The sequence below is a fragment of the Centruroides sculpturatus genome, unplaced genomic scaffold (genome assembly GCF_000671375.1).
Source record: "Centruroides sculpturatus isolate CEXI.00-Female unplaced genomic scaffold, Cexi_2.0 scaffold901, whole genome shotgun sequence".
NCBI lineage: Eukaryota > Metazoa > Arthropoda > Arachnida > Scorpiones > Buthidae > Centruroides > Centruroides sculpturatus.
Window position 1 is genome coordinate 284,476 of NW_019385090.1, and position 19,203 is coordinate 303,678.

Sequence of the window (19,203 nt, forward strand, 5' to 3'; positions counted from 1 at the left end):
TGTGACTTTTGTGTTGAGAAAGAAATTGTGGATGCCTGGCATATTTTGGCTAAATGTGGGCGTCTTAAAGTGCTACGTGCAGAAATTTTCAGTTGTGAAGTTCTTACCAGGTCTTTATTTCTTAAAATTATATCGGTACCATGTTATCAATTTAAAGTGTTTTGTTTTCTAAGAAAATCTATTGATCTTTTGTTTTAGGGGGTGTGATTCCTCTACTATAAATTTAGCCTTGTTGCTGGTATTGTTTGGGAGCATCTGTCAGTGCTGTATCTTCATTATTAACTTATTTCTTTTTTATAGGTAAGCAATTTGCTTATTTTTAGTTGTTTTATTTTTATTTATTGGTTTTTTGAATTTTATTGATAGATGCTCCCAAACTTTAACTAATTATTACATTTGATTTTTAAATCTTTAATTTATATCTAAATTGTTATTTATTTAATTTATTATTGTATAATCTGTTTGTGATCTTATGTTCATTGTATCTAAGTGTTGTTCTTTGGGAGATGGTTTTGCTCCCCGCATCAAGGAGTGTATCCAGTATGCGTAATAAAATAAATATCAATGAGTGGGGCCCAAAGTTTATTTACACCTTGGATTCCTCAAATGCATAATCTGATACTGATTTGCATTTCCTGTCAGATTAACAGGAGACAAATAGTGTTATGTTGCTACATAACTCTATTAGTCTCCTGTTAATCTTTGAAAATCAACAATCAAAATGTTTTTATGAAAGGTGATGAAANTATTGAAAAATATAAAAATAATAAAAAATTATACTTCAGATGTTAATTTAGTATCAAAAACGTAAAATATTTGAGTAGCCCAAGACATAGCCAAAGATTGAAGCACCACAGCACTGGCGAAAATTTAAATTTACTGACTGGAATTCTTTTGGATGATTGACTTTCAGAAAATTGACGCTCTACTGTATGTATGTATATATATATATATTTCTGTTAATATGTATCGGGACCTCAAGTATCATTATGTTTTTTTTTTTTTATTTACAAATGTTATTCTATGTCAGGGGTCGCCAAACTTTTGTAACCGTCGACCCCCAACCACTTTCCAAAGCCTCACATTGACCCCCACCATAAAGTTTTATTACAAGTGTATGTGTATGAGCAAAATAAAAAAAAAAAAGGTTGTGATCCCTTAGCCGCATCGACCCCTGGGGGTCGATATTGACCACTTTGGCGACCCCTGTTCTATGTTTTGTACTGTAATTGGTTTGGCAAATTACATTCTAATGTTGGCAACGTTTGATATGTTAACATGTCATATGCCAGTGAATCTGTAAAAAACATTAATCAACATTTCTATGTTCTTCTTATTGTAATTAGAATGGCATATTCAGACCTCATGTCAGTTATATATGTTTGGCATGTTAACTTACCAATTGTCAGGAACTTGTAAATAACTTAAATCACTTACCTTCTCTGTGAATAGAAATTGTAATCAGTATTATTATATCACTGTAAGTTAATATTTACATTCTCTGTGTACTAAAATTGTAATCAGTTTTTGATATTATTATAACCTTGCACTGATCAAGGTTCTTAATTACCTACCCATAAGTGACAGGTTTTACATACTACTTGTAATTGATAATATTGTATAATGATTTTGTTAACTGTTGTAATTTTGGTTATTAATAATTTCCAATGTGGCACTCTGAGGTCCTACAAACTTTTTTCACCTTTACTTCCCCCATTTTTCCTTTATACTTCTCACTTCAGAACCTTTCCTTCAATCTTTTCTTCACCCCTTTTTCTTCCAGGAGGGCAAAGTTTGCAAAAGCAGGCAGCCCCTCTTTCTTTATTAGAGTATTAGAGTAGTAATACAGTCACACTGATACCAAGGTTGGAAAACTGTGCTAACAGATGAAGTAGACTCAAGTAATGAATGAATTTATCATCCATACCTACTACACCATTAAAAAACTTGAATTGGACATGACAGCATATAAACACTACACAACAAATTCACACAAAAATATCCACATCTCAGTAACAGAGCAAAGTATTGTTGATCAAACAGAACAATAAATATAACAATTTTATTCCACAAACACCACTTGAACATATCAAACAAGTTTCACAACACATGCATCAACTGATGACACAGCTACACAAATATTAGATCACACAGATCAAACACTCATTTATAGTACCAACAGCATAATATGCACCAAAACTACAATTATACTCAATGACAGTATAGATAAGAATTAATTAACACAATTTTACAGATTTCATAGACCAATAGCATATACACCAATAAATTTTTTTTACTAATGTTTATTAGCATCGGTTTGATTGTTCCAATAAAAGCCAACAGAACACCTGTTAATGGTTTCTATTGGTTTAAATAGTCTCCTAAAATACAATAAAAATTTTATTGATTATAGTTAAGATTTTAAATCCTAGTAGAAACCAATGGGGAACCATTAGAATTTCCTATTGGTTTTTATTGATTCCTATTTTCTTTTAAACAAGGAAGACCCATTAACAAACCTTCAATGTGTAACGAAATGTTGATACTATGAGTTTTTCTATAAACAAGATATATCATACTTATGTGGTGTAAAAACTCAGCTAGAAACAAAACTGAACCAATGAAAAGTTTTGTGAAAAAAATAGTCTGGTTAGTTAGTTTAGACTTTTTTGTTTTTAAAATTTTGGACCAAACTGCATTAAGTAAAACAAACTAATCTGAACATAACACAATATACAAAAATACTGATCGATAAATCAATGTTTTTGTATATTGTGTTATGTTGATCCAATATATTGTGTTGTCTTGCAGAAAGTACATAGAAGACATTCCTATGAACTTAGTCAAAATTATGTTGACAAATCTGTCAAATTATTAACTAGCTCTTTGGGAATCTGAAGAGTTGGTGACTGCCATAAAAATCAGGTCATATCTGTCACAATAAATGTCAGGTATAACCTGTAAAACAAAAAGTTTTAGAATATATAAATTAAGAGACAGATGCAGATGTAGAAAATGTGACATCATGCCTAAAATAACACAAAAAAAAATCACATCAGAAAACATGCACTTAGCACAGATTACTCATATAAATATAATCAAACAACAGACATGATACATCAAAGTTTCCTAAAACACACTACTACACATTAAAGTAACACACTACAAACAGTTGGAGAAAATAATAAACAAAACGTGTTATGACAGATAGAGTTACAAGTAAAACAATTCATCACATTCATTGATAAATAAAATGAAATCATACATATATCATGGACATATCTATCCCATAAAGCCACAAAATACAAAATAGCTACACTGATAAAATCAATAAGTACATCAAACTCACCCGAGAAATTACTGCATCTGTGGAAAATAAGATATTTATTGTGCCTGTAGTCCACTCTTCCACAGGTTTATATCATATATACTACACAAAAATCCAGAAACATTAGACCTTAAACATAACTTTTACATCACACTATAGAACCATAAGAATTAAGAAAGCAGAAATATTAAATACATGCCACATACACAGGAAATTTTTTAAATATAATCATATATACTACAGCACGTACTAGAACAGTTTTTTTTTAGTAGATATGTTTTTATTCAGATCTGTCATAACCCTTGGCAGAGACATTAATGAAATATCATATTTATATCACTACCTATATTCATTAATTGGTTGGTTTTTCGATGTTCTTTTGGCACAAGAGCCATACAGACTATCCTATGCCAAGCCATGTTTAATGGTATAAATAAATAAATTTAGATTATATCTGCACAAACTATAACATTATTATTAAGAAAAACAAACAATAACAAACATATAAAGCTGTATAAATAAACTAATCATCAACAACAGAGTATATATTCATTAATTACACCCATAATAATTGTCAACACTTCCATTATTATAGTAAACTAGAATTTATACAGTTTTAGCAATCAATGATATACCACTGGACATATTATATATGATATTATAACAACATAAACTAATTGGTCTTAATATTTTATAAATTAGAAAAGTAAGACATGAGAAAATTATTCTACATTTAATAAAAGATAAGTGTGTAATATATCAAAATAATCTGTTTTTATTCAATAAATTCTAAAATATATTTCCAATCTTTTCTAAGTAGCATAACATAACTAGAGGTATGCACCAGTTTTCCACATGTTTACGAAAAAAACATGCATATTTTCTAATTTATTGCAAGATTACACCGAAATTTTTGCAAAATCTAAAATAAGATCAACCAAAAGAAAATTAAAGATTGTCCACCAAAACAAATTCATTGAAAACAGAAATATATCTGATGCCAAAATATTTTCATTTTATACTTACTCCACACATATCCAAAAATACCAATCTACTTTGAGCAAGATTCAAAGTTTATAAATAAAATGGGTACTGAATTATATATTTCTGTGAATATATCAAAATAAGAGGCTGTATTTGCTAAAACTCACAAACTCAGCAATAGTCTTTCTATGGAGTTTTTCCTGTCATTTTATTAATCATCAAATAAAATGATTCACTGTAAATGATTAATGCTAGAACTCCAGTGAATATACACTTCTTTTAACTTTTAAGAAAAAAGGAAACAGTCAAAAGTGGTCATTTTGACTGTTTCCTTTTTTCTTTTCCATTATAATTTATTTTGAATTTGTTACTTTTTTCTAATTTTCAAAAACTTTTACTGCTACTTTTTTGCCCTTTAGTAGTTACAAAATCCAATTTTTACTCACAATAATCATATCAATAATCTTAATTTTTAGGATCACTAGGAAAAAATTAAAGTTAAAAGTGAAAAAGAGATCCATTTTGTTTTCAAACTTACAAGCAAAAACTGCTGAGAAATTACAATTCAGTTTTATTTTTTGTAGTAAGTACAATATTTCTGTAACCAAAAGATCACAATGATATTTCTAAGCACTGTACAATAAATCTTTATCTTTGACATTATATGAAAGGAATTAGTAGAAAAATAAGTCTTCAACACTTAGAAAATGAACAAAAAGAGAAAAAACTAGATTGAGCTGATTGTTCTCCAATACTTTCTATTAAAATGTAGTGTGCTTGCTATTTTAATTGTATTATTTCCTTCCTTTCATGAAAGGTTAGGAGTTAAAATGTAAAAAGTTATTCACCATTCCTTTTTTACCTAAACAAGACAACAATTCTTATGATCTTCAACAAAAATTACATTGAATGAAATGCAAATTTAATAGCAAAAAACATTAAATCATTGAAAATGTTGAACTTATAATATACTAATTTTAAAATGCTTGGCAATAATTTATTAATAATGAAATAAAATAGTTACTGATTATGTATTATTTTTATACTAGAGATAATGACATTATTTTCCATTCATTTCTAGTCTCAAATTTATTATAATTTTGGTATTCCCAATTTTATAAGACATATTCATAATTTTCAGCAAAGTTTATTTAAAAAAAAAAAATAGTTTGAAAAACTGAAAAATGAAATGCTAATGCAAACTTTAGGGAGACCAATGAGATGGGAATTTAATTGTATTAGCAAGAGCTCTTAACATTATACCAATGAAAACTAATACATAACTAATACCAATGTCTAAAAAGCCATATTTTAATTATTAAAATAAAGTAATTTGGATTAAAGTAGATAGTTAGTTGAGCTATCGTCCAAATAACTAAAGCAGACAATAACACTATGCATTATTTGTATACTTACCACAACAAAAACTAAAAACTACCTCACATCATCATCATGCTTATTCAAACAAATTTTAAGTTTGGCTGAAATTATTAACTGAAGGCTTGTTCAAAATAATAATAAAAAAAAACAATGTAAATAGCTAGATTGATCTTGTATAATAAAAAAACAAATAAGATAAATACATAAAATAAGTTTACTTTAATGAGTTCAGTTTTATATAAAAGAATTATTTTCATTTGTTTTCTTTATGTAATAAGTTGTAACTTCACTCATTTCTGGAGACTTCTGCCTCAAATTAAGACATCTGGCTTTTGTTAAATCATTAAATTGCAATTGTTTAGGTTACCCAACCTGATCACAACAACAAAATGATGTAAGCTGAATTTTGACGTATTTATGGGATAAAAGTACAGTAAAAACTGCTTAGGCGACCACCTGCATTCGACGGGCACCTGTCAAAACAGGCGAAAATTTCTGGCATGGAATAGTTTATCCATAGAGTCTTCGTATAAGTTACCTGTATTAAACGACCACCTGTGTAACGCGACCGCGGGCATCAATTTTTGGTCCGAAACAACATACAACACCTGTAATAAGCGACCACTTTCGCAAATGTATCTGGTCTAAACTATTGTAAGAACCCATCTCAACAACGTTTCCACCTCATAATATAATGAATTAGTCTAAATTCTCGTTCGACGTTCGAACCCATCCCGGGCACTTTTCCTACCCTTGAAATTAGGTGCAGATGTTAATAAATTAGTCTAGCAACAAAGGAAATTTATTTCAGTTTGTTGGAAAATGTCCGAAAAACGAAAGAAATGCAAAGTGCTGTCGTCAGAAGATCGTATTAAAGTCATCACAACAGCAATTAGCGGCGAAGTTTAACTGTGGAAAACGAAATTTATTTTACCGTAGACCTACAGTATTTTCCTTGGGGGTATAAAATATTGTACACTATACAATTAATCGGCTGATCTCTTCATTTGATAAAATTTATTTTTATTTACTTATCTATTTATTTTGAAGCTCATGTACAGTACATGTGCGATAAATAGTTTCTATATCAACCTACCTTATTTCCCTGATATTTTAAGGAAAATAATATCCAAGTCATTTTCACATGCAAAATATTCAAAAAACAATAAACGCATTAATGCAAAACTCAGTTTTACAGGCAACCTACCTTTTTTTATTCCGCAATGACAATCGCGGAATGTAATGAAATTGTACAATGAGAAAAAATAATAAAATCAATTTATTATTATTTAATAATTTTTCTTATTGTACTTAAGAAAATATTAAATATTAAAAATACAGTATTTTTAAAGTTAAAATATGATTAAACTAGCAAATACCAAAACCAAAGTGATGTAGAAATACAACGCGCTTGTATATCGATGACGTAATGCACGTAACTGAGGAGCGAACAAAAACAACCGAGTTGAATTAATTAAGCCGGAAAAAAGAAAGTGTGTGTTATAATCGAGAAAATGCGAATATTGTATTAATCTTTAAAATATTGGTATTAAATCTGTCTTATAAAATCACAACAAACTCCTGTAAATCGAGTTATCCAATAAGAATAAAATACAATACCAATATAGCCCTGTCATTGAAAAAATTTGCTTTTATTTGCTCACCTCGAGTTTTTCTTAGTAGAAATGGCTAAAAAGTGCACAAAATATGTACAGAAATACAGTATTACAGCACCACCTGTATTGGACGACCACCTGTCTAAAAGACCATTTTTTGAAGGAACCGTAGGTGGTCGCCATAGATAGGTTTTACTGTATATTAAAACTCCAGAATTTTATGTATTTTGCCTTTAATTATACAAGAATTCAGATTTAGCAGTGTTATGTTTAATAAAAATAGTGTCTTTTCTTAACAATTTTTGTCTAAGTTATTTTACATGTAATTAACTAGCCTCATTCTACAACATTTAACTTCTACATCTTTTTCATTTTGAATTCAACATTTATAATTATTTTTCATCTCTGAAAATTAAGTATAAAATTACTGAGCTAGTCATTTCTGAACAACACTACAGTAATTAAGAAATGCATATACTCATCCCTAAATTAATATTTCCCAAGAAGCTATTGGATTTAAGAATATTTTGAACACACTATTATATTATACTATATATGTGAAATATATATACGTGGTACGATCCAAAAGTTTGGGGACTGCAGTAATGTATGACAACAAAAGCATGTATTTAAAGTTACAGCATATGAAATGGATTCTATCAAACCACCCCTACGTGTTCAGGTTGATTTCGCCCATGTCACATGATTAAACCACGAGTGCTGTTGTTTTTTTTCGGAGATAGTTACCTTTGTTTTGCGACGTAATAAAAATGGAGTTTCAAGAACAGCGCTGCAACATTAAATTTTGTCAGCGTTTAGGTAAAACATCTATGAAGACTTTAAAACTGCTAAGAAAGGTGTACAGTGATTCTACCATGGTGAAATCAAAGGTTTAAAGAGGGCCGAGAATCCATCGCAGATGATGAACGCTCTGGCCAACCTTCAACTTCATGGAACGAGGAAAATGTTGAGTTGGTCTCTCAATTACCTAGACATTTTATGTCGTTTGAGGGAATCCATTCGTCGTAAACGGCCGCAGATCTGGCAAAGTGGTGACTGGTACCTTCTGCATGNATATATATATATATGTTATATATGTGTTTAATAAATAAAAATTTAAACTTACATTGCTACTACTATGACTAGAATTTTCTTCTAAATGTCTTTTTTCAGAATCTACTGATGTCACTTTTTCTGTTCTTTTTTCAATAAGTTGTTTATCTATATGAAATTTATTTTCTGGAGCTTTATCTTTTAAATCCAAGTTTTTTGGAAGTTTTAGATCATCATCAATAGTCAACGAGCTTAAACTTGTTGCTCTTGAAAATTCAGCTGGTGTTCCTTCTTCAGCAAATGATGTTTTTGAATCTTCAAATATACTTTTTTCTTTAAATGATTCATCTGGACATATCATTTTTTCAGGAAGGGCAGTTGAATCTTTAAACTCAAATATATTTTTTTTATCTCTATGTGGACTAGGTGGAACAGTCTGACTGGGAGAATCTGGCAAATCACTTGGAGATACAACTTCACTAGCTCGACGACTAAAATGAAAGAAATTAAGTATGAAATTTCACATTTGCATAAAATTAATAAAATTTAAAGATATATTATAATTATCTTTAAATTTGATTAATTTTATGCAAATGTAAAATATATATATATATATATATTGATTGTACATATATAAAAATGTATATACATTATATGTGTATGGACCGTTTATTTTGAAAGTGGTGTAAGTCCATTTTTGGAAAAGTTGAGAAATCATATAATATACATACAATTTAGTGTAAACTTTTTATTTATAAACAATTCACACTTAGCATTTTAAAATAACCATACACTTCGATCAATTAAAAATTCATTAGTAAATGACATTGCATAACCATTGATTATGAAAGTGGTGTAAGTCGATTTTCTGCAGTCTAAGCACTTGGGCTGTCCATAAATTACATCTGCATTTTTCTTGAAATTTTTACTCCCCTTCTCTTATTCCAGTTTGTCCAAGTTTTTGTAACCTTTTCCCCTCTTTGAATGTCCAACATAACTCAACCCCCGTTAAAACATTCATCACTTTATAAATGATAGATACCATAAGTAGAAATGAAACATATATTTATTTGAAAGTTTCTTGTATGTTTCTTTTCTACTTATGGTATCTATCATTCATAAAGTGATGAATGTTTTAACAGGGGTTGAGTTATGTTGGACATCCAAAAAGGGAAGAGGTTACAAAAACTTTGACAAACTGGGATAAGAGGGGGGAGTAAATATTTCAAGAAAAATGCAGATGTAATTTATGGACAACCTAAGTGCTTAATTAGACTGCAGAAAATCCATAAATGATGTCCACACTAGAAGAGAGGGGTTAACCCTCTCACCCCTTCCAGTGTGGACATCATTTATGGACAGCCCCTTACAACAGAGGAGTAAAACTATGAATTTTACCAACAAATGTACAATTTGATGGAATGGAAAAATAATCCATGTAATGAACCTAAATGAAAAGCAGTATCTAATGGTAAGCTCATAATAATGATAAACTTATAAAATAGTTTAACAATAAGTACATATTTTTAATGTTCAGAATAAACACCACTATTTTATTTCTTGTTATTATATATAACCAAAATCAGAATAAACCACAATGTTTCAAGTGAAACTGAATTTTACATAATAGAAATTTAAAGAATTTTACAGTTCAATAATTATGAAAGTAGTGTAAGTCCATTTATGGCCCAGAAACAATATATTAGTTTAGTAAAATTCACATAGAAGACTTTAGAAATACATAAGTTGATTGCAAAAAGTCATAGAAACATTGTCAAACTTAGTATACTTTATTTATATTTTTGAATCAACTAAATTACAAATGTTTAAATATCTTGAAAGAAGAAAAACATGGACTTACACCACTTTCAAAATAAACAGTCCATATATTTAAATTCATTTTCAGGAAAACAAATTTTCAAGAAAATAATATATTTTCTAAACATAAGAAACTTCAAACTATAATATTAAATAAATAAAAACTGATTAAGGTTACTGAAATTATTTATTCTGAAATGTTTTAGACTTCAGTTTTGGACAACTTCAGTGTATATGTAAATTAAATATAGCATAATGAAATATAAAGGCCAGAAATAAAATCAGTCTGAAAATGATGAAATAATTTTGGTAACTTTAATCAAGCAGTTTCTGTTTATTGAGTATATACAGTAAAACTATTCTAACACAAATGTCGGTAACTCTTAATATTTCTTTTTTTTTTAATTAAAGTTTTTCATGGTCCCCAACACCGATTTATGTTAATTTCAACTTCCCTGACTCAAATTTTAATATTTATTCTATCCTAAGTGATCCTAATTATTGGATTTCCATGAAATTTTCAGACAGTTAGTTGTATCTACTCTCCAACACTAATTTTCAGACAACATTCCAGTCCAAAGCAAGAGATCCTCTCACTTTATCTCATATACTCAATATGTTATTTATATTCAATGCACCACTGTGTCATGTTTGACATGGAAGCCGTACAGCATGTTGATTCGGATTCAACATAGGTCATGTGAGCGGCCACATGCACTGGCGATCAAATTCGGGATGGAGAGGGATTGAGAGACTATGCACCGTAAGTACTGCACTCAGACTCTAGGGTTAATAACAAATAACTGTTTAATAATTTCAAAAAAAAAGGTTATAGGATACATATCATAATGTTAGATTAACCGACCTTTTTAACAGAGTGATTGTGAGAGAGAGAGTTCACACGAGGTTTGAGTGCTGAGATAAATATACCTGAGAGTATGACTTGTCGAGTTCCAACTTTCTAAGTTCGTTTTTGGTAATAGGGTTGTCGTGTGGACAGTTCGATGATCGGAGCAGTTTGGAAAAAGGTGATATCTGGTGATGAAGATTTGGCAATATCTGTTAGTAGGCAAGGTATCCGTAAAGGTGATATGAGAACTAATTAGAAGCACTGTTGACGACTGGGAACTGGGCAACGACTTCTTTCCTCGGAAAGGACTAAAACAGTGACTGACTCTACAGATGTTAATTTTGATATCAGTATATTATCACCTGGCTAAGAGGTCAGCAGATCATGGGAATGTGTCGCTTTCATCGTTAGGAAAGTGTACGTGGAGATTTTCTCAGGTAGCTGAGAATAACAATTGTTGAGCAAGTATGGTGTCATTGATGATTGATTTTTGTTAAAGTTTGGATTCTCATATATTATATATATAGCATTTGTTTTTTAAAAATTATATAAAAAATTAACCTTTATCAGAATTTGCAATATTTTTTAATGAATTGGAAAAAATCAGTCTATTAGATGAACATATTATGTGATCTGATGGATTGAAATAATTAAATTTCATACTTAAATTAATAAACATTATTCTAAACCCTTTACATTTCATTCTGAGCTTCAAATATCAGCCTTAACATTCAAAACTTTAAATAATTAATACAATTTAATTTAAAACTAAAAGCAAAGAGTAAAAAAGAAAATTTCTATATACCTGAAATCACTAATAACTGAACTGCGATCATCTTGAATCGAATGTTGTTCAAAACTACTGAGAGATCCAAGAGAACTGCATCGTGAAAACATTAATGGTGTTTCTTCAGCATAATTAACTTCCTCTCCAAATGTAACTGTTTTTCCTTTAAAAAACATATTTTTTAATTTCAAAATATAAAACCTATCAAATGAAACATGTTTTATAATTTAATCTTTTGAAAGATAATTATTTTTGATTATTTGATCAAATAATTGTATTTTATTTTAAACAACTTCAAATCAAGCATTTGAACTTTAAATAATCTGACTGAACAACTATCCCCAACTAAACTTTAGATATAAACATTTGTACAGTATAAATTTTTATATTAAAACAAAACTATGAACTATATTTAGATAATACTGTATTCAACATTTAATAATGAATTAATAACAAAAATGTGTTCTCTAAAATGCATGGAATGTCCAATATTAAAAGGTACAGTTGACTGTTATACAAACTTATTAATATTGCGCATGTGCAATATTGGCACCATATGCATGACTAGCCACGCTCATGTGTGTAGTAGTAGAGTCTGGAATGGTGTTTTGTTCAAGATTCAACTTAGCTTCCAGGAAGCAAACAAACATGGCATATGTAATCACAGAGCATTCGAAGTGTGAAGAGAGTTATCAGATTTTTGCAAGCCGAAGGAGTTAATCAGAGCAAAATTCAAGATTACAGGGTGTTTATGGTCCAAACATTTTAAGTTGAAAAGAAGTTAGAATTCGGTGCCAAAAATTTAAAGATGAACAAATGAAACTGAATGATGATCCAGAGAAGAGAAAAAAGAGACAGACCAAAAATCTTACACACTGATGACATCTGCTGAATAGTCGAACATTTGATTAGGAAAGATTGTCGCATTAAAGTTCGTGAAATTGCTGCAATGACTGGCATTCCTGAGTTGTGTTCATGAAATCATAAGCAACCTAAACTTCTGCAAAGTTCAGCTCGCTGGGTGCCAAAAATGCTGTCTTATGAAAAAAAACCAATCAAATGAGTTCTTCATTTCAACATCTCACCCAATACCACCAGGAAGGAAATTCTTTCCTTGAAAGCATCATTACCAAGATGAAACCTGGGTTTATGAGTTTACCCCAGAAACAAAACAACAGTCCATGATATGGAAACATCCAGCTTCCCCAGTAAAAAAAAAAAACTCAACCATCTGCCCAAAACCATGGTCACTGTGTTATGGGATAGTGAAGATCTACTACTGTGTGAATTCCTCGAACTGAACACAACCATTAACCAGGGATGCACAACCTCTTCTGAAGAAGGGCCAGGTTAGGATTAAGTTTACTGACCAGTGGGCTGGACCATTTTACAACCCTTTTTGTTGATAGAAAGTCTAATTACTTTAGCTGTGGGCAGTATTGACAATCACAGGAAATTTATGGCGACATGGTTTGAAATAATTATAAAATCCAAACTTTTTAGTGCAATCAGCTTCCTTTAGTCGTATGACTATATTCCAACTATTAATTTTCTTGGTCCAACATAAAAATTAAAAATTTTCTTCTATTTTTAGTCTATGGAGAGACATTGTTGTAAATAATTGGTTGTTATAGCATTTGTACATTCCTTATTGAACTCTGATTGGTTTTTTCTAGTTTGAATGACATTAGGTTGACAAATCAGTGTCTTTTCAGAAAAGATTGATTCAAATTTCCTGGGAAGTACCACAACCACTTTGACTATACCAATCAGAATCTAGAATGTAAATAAATGCTAAAAAATCATTACTTTCATGGTTTTTCAGCACTATTTTCACTTGTGCTTTTATATTATTTGAGGCTATTTAGACAAATAAGCAAGTTTTCTGAAGCATAAAATTGAAAATTTTCCGCAAAATAGAAACTTCTGATAACACCAAAAATGATGTTCTAACATCACTTATTCTATTTGATTCTTCTAAAAATTGCTGTAATATTATGTATTAGACTTAAAATATTTGATATCTAAACCAGAAAGTGTGTTAGCTAGAAATAGACAAACTTCAACACTCCATTTCTCACACTCAGAAAGTTATAAAACAGTTGGGTGCTAATGACTTTGTGAAATGGAAAAAGTTCCATACTTAAAACTTTCAACTTGTTTGGTAGAGGAAAAACTTACCTAGCTAACAGATAAAAAAAAATTGGTTCAATATGATACAATTTTTTTTGCCTAGTAGGTAGTGAAGTGAGTTTTGCAGGAAAAATTTTATGGCTAAACATTTCAGATAAAACATTAATGGTTTTATTAAATAGTCAATCAACATAAAAATTAGAGCTAAAAAACAGAAAATATAGCTACTTTAGTTAGTATACAAAATTAGCACCAGCTAAGCATCTTAATCAACTTCTGTATATTATTGCTATGTAAATAAATGGATATTGTGAGTTGTTAAATTTGTAGTAGCATACACTTCTTCCAGTCGTCTCTCAGGCCATCTCCATCCTGAGTCCAAGTGCCTACAAACACGACTGTTTGCACAAAAGCAAAATTAGCGGCCATTAAGGTTTCTGTGCAGGGACGACTACTGTGGAGCAGTTGAAGCAAACTGCTCCAGGCACAGGAATCATGAGGGCGCCATATTAGAAAGGCAAAATAAAAACTTATAAAAACATTTGTAAGAAAATTATAATAAAATTTCAATTTCCGAAAAAAACAAAATTAATTAATTTATAGAAATTCGCTGAACTTTCTAGATTTATTAGTCACACACACCTGGCTTTTAGACAAAATGAACCTCTTATCTCTAGAGCCGGCTAAGTATTTTATTGCCTTGTTTACTCCTTTCCGGACTAATTGCATGGTGGTCTGCCTCGGGTAATGTAGGTCAAAGTTCATGAACGTATGTTAGAGTTTGCATTTGCGCTTGCCCAGTATGATTTTCGCAATGTGTGTCCTTTGGTACCATTTTGTTCATCTGTCTTCATTTAACAATGTTGAAAAACAAAGAATCGAACAAACATGGAATTTCTTGCAAAATTTACTATCGATGGAAATGTGAAATCCGGAATTTTTGCCGATTATCTTTTCGATTAAAGTCCTGTATTTTCCCAAAAGCCTCAATTAAATTTTTCTTTAAACCTAAACTAAAACCTAACTTAAAAAAAGGGAAAAAATTCCAAACTCCCTTTTCGTTCAAAGTAAACATCTCAATTAAAACTTCTTCAAAAACTTCAGACTATGAGGCGTTAAATATAATTAAAATATTTTATTCTTGCGAGCGCTTATCAACTTCCAACATGAGACTTCTGATATCAGACAAGGACAAGAAGTTCGTTCTATGCAGGGAGGAAGACTTTCTACGCAGGGCCACAGACTTCCTCAACCAGTCACAAGCTGTCATCTTACTGGAAGACCCAACACCAGCCGTATTAAGAAAAACAAGGAAAATAATTACTCTCCCAGGGGTTACTTCAGTTCTTTCGGGACGCTTGGACCCCCATCCAACGTCGCTTGTCCCAGACTTTTCTCTGAAGCAAAAACGCACAAAGAGAGCTGGCCGTTAAGGCCTTTAGTCAATAAGCGGTCCCACCCTACATACTTCCTTGAAAAAGCGCTTGCTAGATTGCTAGGTGGGCTACTTCCTTCCTCCTCCCAAGTAGTGTCCTCATCTGTCATGGCTAAAGAGAGGTTATGCACTACGCTGGCTGGCTTGAATCCAGATACTTACACATTTTATAAAATGGATGTGGTTGCGTTGTACCCTTCGGTACCGCACTTTGAAGCGGTGATGCTAGCCAATACCTTACTTATCAAAGAGGGCTTTACTGCACAGCAAGTTTTAGAAGTTCGTGAAGCATTACTCTTTATTACGGAGCACAATTACTTCCGCTTTAATGGAAAGATTTACCTGCAGAAGCAGGGGGTGCCAATGGGCTCACCACTGTCAGCTGTATTGGCAGAACTCATCATGCGGCGTGTTAAACACAGTGTTTTTAAATTCCCTCTCACCATAGCTTACCCCTTAATTTATTTAAGATACGTAGATGATATTCTTTTGGCGTGGCAGGATACAGAAGACTCCTTCCTGGTATTAGAACACCACTTATCAAAAATGTATGCCACTATACACTTCATGTGGGAGAAGGAAGTTGGGAGAAAAATTGCTTTCTTGGACTTGCACATTCAAAAATCCCAGGAAGGCTTGAAGTTTTCCCGTCTATCACAAATTTGGCAATATCCCACCCATAATACCGGCCACAGCCTGTCAACCACAGCAATATGTTAATGCGGCCATAGCTCCCATGATCAGACGGGCATTCTTACTACCATCGACACAAAATCTTATCAATACCGAACTGGAAGCTGTCCGCACAGCGGTGTACGCGGCGGGATTTACTGCCTCCAAATACATCCATGTTAAAAATAGAGTCATACAGTCTCTCTTCCCTGCCACCACATTGCGCAGACCAAGAGATTGGACAACGCTCCGTCCCTCACTCCCATACTGTGGACACTTCACGTCCCGGATCTGCCGGATCTTCAGGCGGAATGGCTTTCGTTTACCTATTGCCCCACGACCATGTCTGCGACGAATCTTATGTAATGATAGGGATACTATTTCCACCCTGGAAAAATCTGGTGTATACTCCGTTCCCTTGCAGAATCCAATATCAGGAATATGCACCAATTATATAGGAGCGACCACCAGAATGCTTGCTACCCGTATATCTGAACACCAACGTTCGGTGGCACTTGGCAATTGCGACACGGAACTTTCCAAATTGGTGATACATCATCATCACATAGCGCTTTGGAATCAGGTGGAAATACTCAAACGCTGTGATGAAGGGAGCTTGATATATATTTGGGAGGCCATCCTCACAAAACTGCTCTCCCCGTGCAACTCCCCCACCCTTGACTTACCAGATGTCTGGATTAATATATACAGGCAGTTAAAAAATCAACAATAATTTTACATTCTTTTCCCGCACCTCCTACATGACTCAAAGCGCATACGTGTCGGCCTCATTATGTGCGTCTTTTTACGTGTTTTATGTATTTTAAATTATGTCCCATGCTTTAGTCTTTAATATTTAAATATTAATGTAAACTAGCACTTATGGATCTATTCTGCTCAGTTTCTATGCTGTCTATGTTAAGGCGCATGCGTGCCAAAAATTTTATACACGTTTACAAAGGGTTTTTGTTTTTAATTTTTAATTTTAATTTAAAATGTAAAATTTACTTGTTCTTAATCGCCATCCTAATTGGCTCTTATGTTATGCATGTTAAGGTGCACGCGCGCCAGTTTTTCGCATTTACAAAATAATTAATAGCCATTCTTATCAAAGTTTATTTGTTTTAAAACGCATGCGTACCAATTTTAAATATTTTAAAATGTTTTTAGTTCTAAAATTTAAATCTCATTTATAATAGTTATATTCAAAAAAAAAAAAAAAAAAAAGGCTAATATCGTTAATGTTTAAATTTAATGTATGGTTCAAATTCTCTATTCGTTTTTGAATTACCTGAAGATGACATGCATATTTACGTCGAAAGCGCTCGCAAGAATAAAATATTTTAATTATATTTAACGCCTCATAGTCTGAAGTTTTTGAAAAAGTTTTAATTGAGATAACTGTTGGCGTGACATCCAACCCCAGTACTTACTACTCCTAACAAGTAAACATCCGTCAACTTCGAAAATAATTGCACATTCCAACTCCAAAGTTGATAGTTAGCATGGTCCCGGGGGCAACTTTGACCCATCCGCGTACCTTTACCTCACAACAATTAATCGCATGATCATTCTCCCAGGACGAAACTATAAAAGCCACTTGCTTCCCCCTCTCGGGGGAGTCATTCATCAACCGGCGAAGTGCCTGTCCTCCAAGATATTATCTAATTTTGTGTCCTTATCCTACCAATTCGGAACCCTTTGGATATCATATATTTTTTTCCTCACGGATATTTAAATACAGAAAGAGGTATGGAACAAATTTTTGTGACCTCTCTCGCGGCCCTTCGCGTTTTAGGGACTCAGAATTTTCCCTCGATAATAGATCTATGGATGTAGCTAATAAATCGTTGTTTCCTTGTTAAATTGGTGTCCTCTTTTACTCGTATATCGCCTGTCACCTTACCGACGGCACTCCTCCCTCCTCCACTCGACCCGAAACATTAAATCCCGTTACATGGGAGTAAATAAAAGGAAAAATTTTAAAGCCATCTTGACAGTGAGAAGGTTTAACAACCTGTTGCCGGATCGGAGATTCCAACCTCCCCGACGGTTCACATATTGGTTTGCAGGAGTGGGGTTTCGACTTCTTTGGAACTTCGGTAAGGCGACGGAGAAAAGGCCATATACGAGTAACAGGGTCGATTCGAACTGAGTTAGGTATTAGTTTCCTACAGTAGGGACATTAAATAGTAATTAGTAGACATAATGGAGCGCGATCCGCAACCTCAACCTGCAGCTGGGCCAGGCAACCCAAATCCAAACTCAATGCCGAATCCCATCACATTGGGAGGTCTAGGCAAGATAATACCACTTTAAGGCGGCCGCCTTAAAGTGGTATTATCTTGCCTAGACCTCCCAATGTGATGCACGTTAAGTTAATTCTTTGAGGCTGCCTGACCTTGAGGAACTTCAGAATTCCCTATCGCCCACACACGAAGAAGAAAATCTCTCAGCAGAGGCGTAGCTAGGATGGGGCAAGTACGGCACGTGCCCCGGGCGCCACTCGCAGAGGGGCGCCAAATGGTCTCCAAGACAAACAAGATTTGTTTCTGGAGGGAGAGGTGGGCACCAATATAGTGTTGTGCCCCGGGCGCCAGTTATGTTCGCTACGCCATTGAGTCAGTCGGCCATGGCATCTGATGACGACATACTGGCTGTTTTGAATGTTTATTGGCAACAAATTCTATTAAAACTCGAGGGAAAAAAGTATGCATAGAAGTCTATGGTGGAAATAGTAGTAGCGGTGGTGGGTTGGGTAGCACTGATCACAAAATTAATTTTTCAAGAGAAATCTTGGGATATAGATTCTGTTAAAAAGCATCAATTATCAGCGAAAGAGCAATGGCAAGTCGATTTTACTACCAAAATTCATGGATTAAAATTTATAGATGAATATATATTAATAATTCTCAACCACATCCGATATTAGTACAAATTGTAAACATTATTATCGCAAATTAATTTTATAATTTAATAATTAAAAAGAATTTATTAAACTTTGTCTTATTTTAAGTTGTCATGTTTTAATTTACTTGGATATTAAAACAATAAATTTTTTAAAATGTAAAAGAAAATGATATAGAGTATGAAGATGTTTTATGAAAATGGAAGAAATGAATTGCAAAGTTTTCTAAATATTAAAAT

The 19,203-nt window shown here is 32.3% G+C and overlaps 1 protein-coding gene across 1 annotated transcript in view; it reads right to left on the reverse strand.

Annotated features, from left to right (window-relative positions):
* Positions 1-19,203, reverse strand: part of LOC111634530 (adenomatous polyposis coli protein-like) — a 93,722-nt gene that overhangs the window by 21,865 nt on the left and 52,654 nt on the right. The window contains exons 7-8 of the mRNA XM_023379326.1: positions 11,835-11,979; positions 8,435-8,852 (exon numbers count right to left, since the gene is read on the reverse strand). Coding sequence (XP_023235094.1) covers positions 8,435-8,852; positions 11,835-11,979 — 563 coding nt within the window. The remainder of the gene's footprint in view (positions 1-8,434; positions 8,853-11,834; positions 11,980-19,203) is intronic.